Source organism: Centroberyx gerrardi, chromosome 8 (genome assembly GCF_048128805.1).
Source record: "Centroberyx gerrardi isolate f3 chromosome 8, fCenGer3.hap1.cur.20231027, whole genome shotgun sequence".
Taxonomy (NCBI): Eukaryota; Metazoa; Chordata; class Actinopteri; order Beryciformes; family Berycidae; genus Centroberyx; species Centroberyx gerrardi.
Window position 1 is genome coordinate 9408095 of NC_136004.1, and position 11485 is coordinate 9419579.

The 11485-nt window shown below is 44.7% G+C and overlaps 1 protein-coding gene across 1 annotated transcript; it reads right to left on the reverse strand.

The window, feature by feature from the left end:
• Nucleotides 1-7058: 7058 nt before the first annotated feature.
• On the reverse strand, nt 7059-10899 carry mlec (malectin). Its single transcript, XM_071909524.1, has 6 exons — nt 10732-10899; nt 10041-10269; nt 9064-9242; nt 8604-8780; nt 7481-7538; nt 7059-7313 (listed from the first exon to the last, which is right to left on the reverse strand). Exons 2-6 carry the CDS (start codon nt 10246-10248, stop codon nt 7069-7071), a joined length of 867 nt encoding a protein of 288 aa, XP_071765625.1. The 5' UTR covers nt 10249-10269; nt 10732-10899; the 3' UTR covers nt 7059-7068.
• Nucleotides 10900-11485: the final 586 nt, after the last annotated feature.

An 11485-nucleotide genomic window follows, 5' to 3' on the forward strand; every position in this document is an offset into this window, starting at 1 on the left:
CAAGTGACACTGGAGTGTTTGGTCGCGCGGTGGACACGCGGGGATTTCTCTCACAGTCACCCGCTATCGGAGATGACCTCCACAGATCAACTTTACGCACGAACACGTTGAGGCGGTGGAGGCGAGGGACCGCGGGGACGCACCGGGAGCGGTGCGCGGAGCTGGCGGCGCCATGGATGGAAACCGCGCAACCTCCTCAGGATAATGCAACGCTGCTCCGGCTCAGTGTCCGAGCCTTTTCCCCGGGAGGATCCCAGGGCATCGTTTTCCCAGGAAAAGCCCTGTTCAGCTTTGTGCGACGGGTTTATCATTGCTGTCAGGAAGGACTCCGCTGCGGGAGCGTCAAAGGGATTCAAGGACGCTTGAGTGGAGGTAAAATAAACTAGAGCTAGTCAAATCACAGTCCTTGTTATAATATCACGTTTGTCTTTTAAAGTTGTGGAACTGTAATTAGCTATCAAACTAAGAAAACAGCTCAGTGTTGCGTTGTGCTTTGCTGAAAGTTGTGGTTCTCAACGTGGGGTCCGGGGACGCTCAGGGCTCCTTGAGGGGGTTCCAGGCGTCCCCCTGCAAACTGAGGACTGGTTTAGTTTCATTATAATGTAATTAATCAGAAATTGGCCCAATGGGGCATACAAGAACCCATTCTAATTAAAGGTTTCAATCTCACCACAGTTATCTCCCCACCAGTAGACAGTAGGCTACAGCTCGGCCTACAGCTCAGCACTAAATCAATCACAAGGCACCCAGAGAGCGCAACACACCACCAACGTGGAACAATTCTCCAACTTGCTGTTACACCCAAGACATAATTCAGATGACTTAAATTTGAAGTTAAATTGATTTATTGACGCTGTAACCATTTTCCTTAGGAACTGGAGTCAAGTCTCTATCTCGGTTAGTTCATAGTTATGGATAAACACCTAGAACTGCCGAATGGGGAAATCCCAGATCCTGATCAACTGTGTCCTAAGCTGTTCCTAAGATTTTGAGATATCCTACTGACTGACAGACAGACAGACAGACAGACAGACAGACAGACAGACAGACAGACAGACAGACTAACTATCAGGGGTGAAAACAACTTCCAACAACAACAACCTTCCTATATGGCTCCCTGGGACTAAATGGAATCAAATGGGGGTCTGTGGGGCCTAACATGAGTGTATTTGGGGGTCTGTGGCATGAAAACGTTTGAGAACCCCTGACATAAACTATGCTGTGGTTCTGAAGGATGCACACTCACCACTAACCCCCCCTCTCTCCTCTCCTCTCCTCTCTCAGACACAGATGTGGAGTTTCTCCTCACCCAGGATGTGTTATCAATTGCATCAGTCACAAGAGCTGAGCTTCACCTCCAACTGTTCAACCCACAGCGCCTCCACATCCGGCCGGTGCTTCCATCCCTGGCAAAACGCAACCTTCCCACACGGTAACACTTCTAATCCTCCCTACGATCATTACTGCCACTACAGTTTCCTTATCATTTTTCTCACAAAAGTGTACCACTGTCCATCATTCTGAAAGCTTGGAGACAAGGCTACTGGGTGTTGAAGTTCCTCTCCTCTCTCCCCTCCCTCAGGTACAGTTTGTGGCCCCGGGGTGACACGGTGGAGCTGAGAGTGGACCTGCTGTTCCTTTTCCAGGGCCTGCAGGAGGTGGCAGGCGGTGCCGGAGGGGGCCCCAGCCTGGTCAACATGCGGCAGGTGGGGGGGTTTTCCAGGGGGGGTCCACCTCCACCAGCAGCAGCTCCTCGGGCTTTGCAGGACACCGACGGTGATGTGTGGGGGAATGGGACCCCCACGCTGCCCGCTCTGGAGCTGGGCCTGGCCCTGGGGTGCAGCCGGGACGGGGCGGGGGTGCCCTGCGCGCCCAGCGGCGTCCACCTCTTACACACCCCTTTCGTGGCTCTGTCCTATAGATGAAGTCAAACTCGGACCGCTGATGTGTTCTGCTGCTGAGACCCGGAGGAAACATTTAATCTTCAGCAAACCGAAAAGATATACATCCATCTCAATGCATACAGGGGGAAATAATGCACTTCATCAATGTCAAATATATTAATTTATAAATGTTTTGTTTTGTGAGAAAGAATATTTTGTTAATATGTAAATGCTGTATATTACATATGTTTATGGATTCATTCTTTGGTTATGGAAGCTCAGTGTTATGTCAAAGCTAGGAGTGTTTTATTAAAGCATCAAACTGTAGTATGACCACCTGTGTGTCGGTGGATGTGGATGTGGTGAGGCTCCTTTGTTCAGCTGTTCTCCTCTTCTGGTCCCAACTGAGCCGTCCAATTTAAGCAACACCTTTCAGCGGCGAGGCTCTGTTTTAAGAAGTTTTCACAGTTGGTGGGAAAGGTGGAAAAAACAACACCTGGACAAACACAAGTCTGTACATGTGCTGAGTAAATCACCCTGCTGGATTTAGCTGTGGGGCCGTTGATTTGTTCCTCCTCATGAAATATCAAGAGAGAGAATGTGCTGGATCAATTTCAGGGTATGATGCACAAACTTAAAGCTGGTGTAATGCCAAGATATAAGTGACATTTGCAATGGCTACTTTAGATTTTACTATCTAAAATAATGGGGGACAACAGTATTTATCATATGATAGAGCCTCCCCCACACAATATGACTACTGCAAATGAACTGACTTACAAAACACTCAGGGTGACAAATAGCAAACACGATCAACTTGCTTTTACTAATGAACAGAAATGACTCAGGTGTGTAGGAATCCTTAAAACAATAGCAACACATTTAGATAAAATAGCACATTTATTAAAAAGAGACAGCATTTATCAGCAGTTCCCATTTTGCAGATATATGCCACAACTGAGTAAGACCGGGGATCTCAAGTACATTTATCAGTCCACCTGCTGCTGCCTGTAGCCCTCGAGGAGGATGCAACTTATCCGACACATTTATCTATACAGTAGGATGCTTTATTCACATTTAGCACACACACACACACTCTCACACACACTCATACTGTGTGATCTGTGGTAGACCTACTAGCTATTTGTACGGTCTGCTGCCTGGTGGATGGGAGAGAGTGGCTGGTGTTTTGTCGTTCAAATCCATCTTACATGTTCAGCTGCTTTGAAAATAAGTATAGACAAGGAGAAATAACATCAAGCCGCAAAAAAATGAAGGTCATCTTTTGCGCTGCACTTCATAGTCATCTCAAAAGCAATCACAGAGCCATAAAAAAAAAAATACTCTTAAGATGATTTGACAATGAAAGGATGCCGAGAAGGTCGGGTTTTCTGGGAGGGAAATAGCTAGCGGTGACATTTCTGAACAAAAACAAAACAATGACCAACAAAATGTTTCCCCTGGTTTATTCACTGCTTTCCAAGGCAAGGAAAGAAATAAGGAAAAGAAATGGAGGAACCTTTAGCGTCATGTGTGAACATCGCGTGGGAGAGTTGGGATGGAATGACAGCGATTCTTTGGTTCTTAGGTGAGAAACAAATCAGGAACCTTAACACTGAGAGCAGGATCTTCATTCCACTCCATTTCATCAAGTTGTGAGATGTTTTATTCACAATATTCTCCAGCAGGATTGATGTCCAACAAAAGGCTCTAAAAACATAGCAGTTAAGACAGTTTGAAACAGCTGCTGGACATATAGGTTACACATAGTTTTCTTAAAAACTGCTCACAAATGTTTTCGACTGGCTTTGCTCCTAGAAAAGTTGAGGTTAACTTCCGTCAATACAGGAAATTGCGTCGTATAAAAGGACTCACGGAATATTGATTCTACTGACCCATAAACTGACCCATCCCCTACTGACCCATCCCCTACTCCTAAGAGCTGTTAACAGTGGAATGAAAATCTAGCCCCAAAACTTGTAAGTTGAAAAGAAAGAGGAAAATGACTAATGAAATAACAAGCACAACAAAAGAGGGACCTCAAAGCGAATGATGGTAAAGCACAATGTATTCAATAATCAAGGCAACAAAGACAGACAAAAATACACAAAAATGACAAGAGATTTTAAAATACATGAGGCAGTGCAAAATGTCACACCAATAAAATATCACGTTTAAAAAGTCAAACAAAACAGATCCTGAGGAAAAAATTCAAAGATACAAATCCAAGCGTTATTATAAAATATCTCCAGATTAACCCCGCTCCGATTTAAATTATACATGATAGAATGGAATATCCCACATTTTCAGATGCATCTCATTTATTTGACTTTCTGGCAGTCAGCACATCTGGCTGCCCATTAGGTTATTTGTGTTATACTCTGTACCAACAACCGTTCCTCCCCAGCAGAAAGGCCACATAGTCTTCTTCACACAAGAAAACAATTAAAAACCCTAAAACACCTCAGCTAGAACACAAAAAGTGATGAAAATATAACTGGTGTCACACTACAAAAAGTGTGATTTTGTACCTTATATACACACGCAAAACGGTGTAGACTTGATTTGCAGAAGAACAGAACGTGGTGACTTTGGTGCTAAATCAAATGAGCTTTTTGCATCTTTTCAGAGAACAAAAGGTGCTTACATGTCTTAAATAGGAGTCGAGTTTTACAATTTAACAAACCAAAAAAAAAGAACAACCAGCTGTCAACTGACCAGCAAATATTTTCTAGCGACCACTTCTTGTCCACCAGCGCTGAACATGGGAAGGGAGAATCGAGGAGTGAGAAAGGATCCACAACACCTGAATTATCAACTATTTGTCAAGTACTGTATATAGCGACAGCAATACTAGCGGAGGGAGGGGGTCGGGGCGGGCCGGGGGGGGGGGGGACATTTAAGACACGTCAGTAAAACAGGCAAAGTTACAAATTTGTCCTTCTTGGAGTAGAGCTAAGCACTTAATGGAGGTAACTAGATACATAAATAGGAGGGCTCGCAAAACGACTCGAGGAACAAAGCCGCTTTTCAGGCGGTATGGAAAGCAAAAGGGATATCGATGTCCAGGAGTCGAGAGAACATGGGCACCGAGCAGAAAAAGGCGTACAGGGTAACACTTTACCCCGGTTCCCCCTCAACGTATTCAAAGACCATGACTGCTACTAACTCAGTGGCACTGAACTGCCTCCCATTGACGCACTGAAATCAAACAAAAAAATGATACGGTCAAGGTTGAAAAGGCTTTTAAGACAACAGATTTGGAAAAGGAGAAGGTCTGGGTGCAGACTGCGGGAAATTCAATATGTATCGATTCTAAAAAAAAAAAAAAAAAACATCCAGTAAACATTTGTTTTTCTGTTTAAACCGATTGGTGTGCTTTCTGTTATCTCACTGCAGGTGGGAAACAACTCATGTCAGTGGTGCATTTATAGGGACTTTGGGGTGAAATTAGATGTACAAGACAAATGCATAGACTGACACTGATCCTCGCTCTTTTGTTAGTATGTTTAACGTCTCAGTCGTCGTGGCTCGTCCTCCCAGTGTCAGAGGACTGAAGTTCATCATGCCACCAGCGTCATAACAGTCTGTACTTTAAACCAGAAATACAAATAGCAAGAAAAAACAATTAAACACCACAGTCCCTATAGTATTACCACTGACTATACAATGTTAGCACCCTGTTTCTCTAAATTCAGTCTCAGATCAGTGATTGTGATAAGTGAGCGTATATCCAAATACGCCCACTTCAACCACTTGCCACAGAGGCATCATGGAATTATATTTGCAAACCCTCTTGAGATTTTCAGGCTTTAGTCAAATTAAAAAACAGGCTACCAAGTGTTTTTTTCCTTTCTTAACAAAATAAAAACATTCTTTGGTGAAACAAAAAGGCAGGCATGCGTAATCATAAAATGAGTGGAGAAGGCAGAGATCCCATAGCGGCCCGTAAAGATCCTGACTCATTAGAGCTTTAGCAACACAACTCGGTCTCGCAGCACAAATATGGCCTCTCGCTGACTGCAGTTACGGTACCTTGGACCGAAACAAACAAGTAAGGGTTAGCCCTAAAGAAAAGGTTTCAACACTCTTGCCATGCAATTTCTAATAACTTCATAGTATGTCCGTCCCATAAAGAACTCCAACAAGTGCTAACAAATGGACTTGCAATTTGTGATCACCTCGACTGCGCTTTCTGTGGTCCTGAATCGGTCCTTGTCGGGATAATCCCACTCAAGTCCGATGCATTCCCACACAGCACGCAACAGATTTGTGAAACCCAACTTGTACTTAACGTAAAGGCAAGCCTAGCTCTAAAATGTAGACAGCAGAAAGCACGTAAGCCCGGCAGCTGCAGGGCCAGTACAATAAGGAATCGTTTCTTCGAACAGATCATGGCACGTGCGTGGTTGCACTTAACTTAGGACTAACTACACTGGAGTGGAGAGACACAGAAATGTTAACGAGCTGAAGAAAAATGTGAACCTGTCAAATGGCAACTGTATTTCCACTAGCCATCTGCCTCGCACTTTCTATTCAATTTAACCAATTTCAAAGCAGCACCATTTCCATAAAATTCATCCAATTTCAAGGTAACACATTTCTGACCAAATGCTGAGCAGGGGCGTTAAACAGAATGTGCTTCCTTGCTACAACCCGGTACAAAACAATGCTTTGAGTTTATAAAATGGGCCCAGACAGATCGCTCCTGAGCATCCCCATCGCTACTGAAATGTGGTTCCAAACCTTGACGAGTGGCGTCTGTAAATCTTACCCAGTCTTTTTTGAGTGGAAATGACTAACATTGTTCAAATGGGTCAGCAGAGGTGGATGTAAGACACATTCACACAGAAGCGCGCAGCACACACACTTCCCACATCCCCTTTTCTCTCCTCGACGTTAAAAAAAATTCAACAACGAAGGCGTTTGGCCTCATCTTGCAGTTGGCTCTCCAAAAATCATTGTCTCTCTGTTTTTTTGTTTTTTTTTATTGTCCTCCATCGTCATGTTTTTCTCCAAGCCGTGAGCTCTCTCCCGTCTGTATGCTTCTACCTGCGCCGCTGTTTGTCACTTTGACCCCCTCCCTCCCCCCCCCCCCCCCTCTCTCTCTCTTTTCACAGTCTCTCGTCCATCTCCCCCACCCCCCCTCCCCCTCCCCACCCGTCGTCTCCTCGATCTCAAGTTCTCACAGCCGACAAAGGCAGAACAGTGTGGGGATGAAGACCCCGAACGCCACGAGGATGGGGAACATTAGGCTGCTGTTGTCGGCCGCGTAGGGGTTTGGTGTTCGGGGGCCCGACTGGACCCTGTACTTGGGAGCCGTCGAGGCACTCTTCTTCCCGCCTTCCTCGCCTCCCTCTGGCTCGTCCTCTTCGTCGTCGTCTTCTTCGCGCTTCTCCAAGCCAGGGTGAGGCTGGAGTTTTGGTACATCTACAAGGCAAGAAAACACGTATTACTAACAACATTGCCACTACTACTAACAAGTTTGAGAACAAATGGGATACTAAAAATGCTTACAGCTAGTTGAGCAAGGCATTGGAAAATACTCTGAATTTGTGCAGAATGCTAAAGGTTATGTTTACTCTCATGAGACTCACCCTCTAATGTGCCCTTCATTACGTAGAGAGCGCAGATCTTGGGGTTGTCATAATAACCCTGAAACACACAGAGGGACAGCTCATCACTATGCAGCAGCCAGAGACAACTACATCAAAGCAAACATAAACATCCACCCTAAAACGCAAACTTCACATCATTCTTCAAATCATGTGCAGGTCAACACAGCATTTATGAACAAACTCGAGTGGTTAGAGCACAGCTTATCATTCCCATAGAGCACAAAACTCATAATTTGACACACAAACAACCATTACAAAATTGACTTCCTACTTTGTTTTTAGTCTAAATTTATCTCGCTGTGTGATTTCAGGATTAAAGAATCAACATTATGGTGCAGGTGGATTCCCAAAGAACCCTAGGACAGTGCAAAACAAACACCTGTGCCGATAACACCTTGTCAGTTCAGTGCTGGAACAGTTTTTCCTTCTCTGCAAAAAGAGCAGGCAACGTGTCCCACTTGTGTCTTTTTAGAGAGGGAAAATGCGGAGACGGTTATGGATATAATAAAAAAGAAAAAAAAAAAAAAAAAAAAAAAAGGGGGTCACTGCAGAAAAAGAGCTCCAGTAAGGAGATGAACCTTTTTTGAAGTATGCCACCCTACAAATGAAGCCACACAGCCTCACAGTCTGCAAACTCACTGGCAAAATCTTATATCTATTAGTACCAAGACCTTAAGGGGAATATGAACCCCTTTACAAATTCATCTATTATCTCTATGGCCTACAGCAGCCCAATCAGTATTTGTGAACAAGTGTTTCCCAAACTTGAAAAGAGAATCAAAAGGAAACCCGTCAGACTGTTGTTGCTCTGCTCTATTGAAGGTGAGTAGGAGACGGCTTTGTGGACTCAAGTACGTTGCTTTGAGCTTTCACAACCAAATTAGCTTTTTTAAGTAGTGAACCATTTCCAAACTACAGAACGTTTCCCTACCAGAGCAAAACAAAACAAAACAGGGCACCCTCAACCTCAATCAGTGGATGGAGCTATACATCAATGTGATATTGGAATAAGGGGCGGGACAGTTCCAGCAAACCAAGGCTGGGCTTTTCACGGACAATGACATCCTAACATGTAAGTGAATCCACCGAAAAAACAACTCACCTTGACAAACTCCACGTTGAGCTTGCCGTTGAAGGTGGACACCTCTCCCTGCACGCTCAGCTTGCCGCGCCGAATGGAGAAGGGCACTATCTCGTCGTGGGCTGTACTGTGACCCACCCGCTCAAAGATATCCAGGTCTTTCACCACCACATGGCCGTTCAGACGAACGTCAAACACCTGGGAAACGCATCATCCCCGATTAGCAATGATTAACAGCGTGAACCCCCCACACACACACACACACACACACACACAGGTGTCAGATGTCATCATTAAAGTGAACCGATGGGTATTTAATCAACTCCCAGTGTTTTGTCTGAACACTGTTTGTACAGTGAAAGATAATTACAAAGCAAACAAAAGTGAAAAAAATACCAATATTAGCACACGCCTCACTGTTGTCAGAAGAGAAGGCGCTAGCTGGGCGGGAAAGACTCTCATGATTCGTTAAGTGCCTTACCTTTTGTTGAGACTGGGCAAAGTAGACCTCTGCATACTTCATGACTAGTATATAGTCTCCTTCCTCGCGGATGGGAACTTCATATCCAAATGTGTCCTCGTTATAGCGCTCTGTCTGGTAGAGAATTTGGTCTTCTGGACTGGAGCGCAGAATGGGTAGACGCACCCCGTAATCAGAAGCTACAGAGGGGAGGGACAGCATCAGGCCCAATGTGCAGTTTGCTCACACACACACACACACACACATCGCACAATAAGAGTAAAACATGCTTATAGCTGCATTACTGAAAGAGTGATAGTGTTCAAAGCAAAGTAACAGAATCCACTTGCTTGTTCTGATCTTTTCCTTCACTGAATGAAACATGTCAGACTCTAGTCATGTATCACTGAGGCCAGCAGTCTGCGGGTTTTCATTCCAACCAAAAACCATCTGATTTCACGTATTAGTTCCTCTTTTCTGAGTGAATGTGTTGTAATTATTGTGTAGAGAGAGTTTGGACTCAAACCCTGCACACTCCTGGCCCTCCCTGGCACAAAATTGGACACCACTGCTTTAAAGTCTTCTTGTGTCTCAAGCAAAAGTAACACTTGCTTAAGTTCTGACCTTTTCCTTCACTGGGTGCAACACAGTGCCCTTCTGTCTCAAATGGCAAATTACAACACCCTGTTCACTCTACCTTGCAATTACCTCTGCCCCCATAACTGGGGCCAAGAATTTCTCTCTGTAGTCAGTTTTATCATATCATCATCTGCTTCATGCTGAGAGAGGGGTGGAGCTGCAGCCGCCTAGGCTGACTCCTCATTGGTTTGTGTTTACTCGCGGAAGCCACAACCGTACACTGATTTCTGCAGGAAATGTGTTTCTCTGAGGAACAGCTTCACCCTGCAACGTCACTCGCATCAACACCTTGCAGATGAAGCCCGGCAAGACAAGCAGACTCCCATCTTACCAGTTAACCGCTGATAGCATCAACTCACCTTTCCCAACTTTCCCTTCCAAGGGGTCCTTTTTGAAGTGAATACCGTGCATGTCTGTGTGCGCTTCCCCTCCAGCGTTTACAGCCCAGATAACTCGCTCTGCGAGGCTGGGCCCCCCGCCGTCCGCCCAGCACTGCTCCGCCAGCAGCGACAGCACCGCTGCGACCAGCCAGCCGACGAGCTGTGCCGTGACCCGCTGCATTGCCATACACAGCTCGGTCCGAGGACACTGTGGGACAGACAGCAGCTGTGGTTGCAGAGCTGGCTAACTAGTTACCCAGGGTTGACTGAAAATTACGACTTGCATGGAAGGAACCCTCCCACATTTATCCAGATAAGGTTAGCTAGCGTTAGGGGCTAGCAAGCTTGTCTCATGATGACTTTACGTTATATGCAACATGATATCAATAGCCAGCATGCTAACGTTAACAGTACAGATCACCGGCAGTAACGTTAGCACGCATGCATACAAATCCAGAAACTGACTGGTGAAATGATAATCACGTCTACTAGCTTAACGTTAACACATTGACATTGTATACTTCCTGTATTCATTTGAAAACTGTTACAAAGAGGAATAAGCAGCTGGTAACACTGGACAGTTAGCTAGCTAGCTACCTGTCTAACCAGAAATACTTGGTCTCTGAAGCGACCGGCTAAGACACGCATTCCAGTTTTCCCATTTTCTTACCTTCCCTTTTCACGACTTTCTTCAACCTATCTTTTTGCAATGTGTAAGTCTATCTCTGTTATTATAGTCTCGCCGGTTGCCTATACTCTACAATCTAAGCTAACTTTACTGTGCAGATCTCCTTGGTTGCTGGTAGCCTCTGCCTGATAGACTGACGTTGACTTTCATTCAATGTGTGCATCCAAACTAACATTAGCTCTGCTGCTAGCTACAGTGGCTGCCAGTTGCAGGAGGCGGGGCAGTGCCACCTAACTTAATGTTTTCTATAGCTACTGAGTGACACGATTTCTACCCAATCACATCGCTTTGGTTACTAGTTCTGCTCTAGTTAAAAAGTTCATTGGATGGGGAAATGCGCTACAATGCTTATTGAACCTGCCGGTTTTTATGATCTATTTAAGTTTTATTTTGAAATACTTAACATCATGAATCCAACAATACATCAACATCCATGAGAACAGCATCAGTCTTTCACTTTTCACCTAATTGATAATAACTATGGGCAAATCACAACTTTGAATAAATAAGTTCACATTAAGGCACACATAACTTTTGAAGGGTGAAAACACTGTATCGTATTTTTTCTGAACAACTGTCTTGTTGCACCCTGCACCTATAGAGTTTGGCTATGATGGAAAATATGACAGGTTGAAGTCTTGTGTCTCCCTTCCACGTCAAGTGAGACGTTTCCTTTCACTGATGGCTAATCGACTCCTCTGATAGCATGTCATATAATATAATATTTCCATGCACG

Excerpts from the sequence above, each read along its gene's own strand:
- mlec (XM_071909524.1), bottom strand. The coding sequence starts at position 10,248 with ATGGCAATGCAGCGGGTCACGGCACAGCTCGTCGGCTGGCTGGTCGCA. Across the intron at positions 9,243-10,040 it reads GGAAGGGAAAGTTGGGAAAG|CTTCTGATTACGGGGTGCGT; the intron begins GTGAGTTGATGC and ends TCCCCTCTGTAG. Across the intron at positions 7,539-8,603 it reads TCAACGTGGAGTTTGTCAAG|GGTTATTATGACAACCCCAA; the intron begins GTGAGTTGTTTT and ends TGTGTGTTTCAG.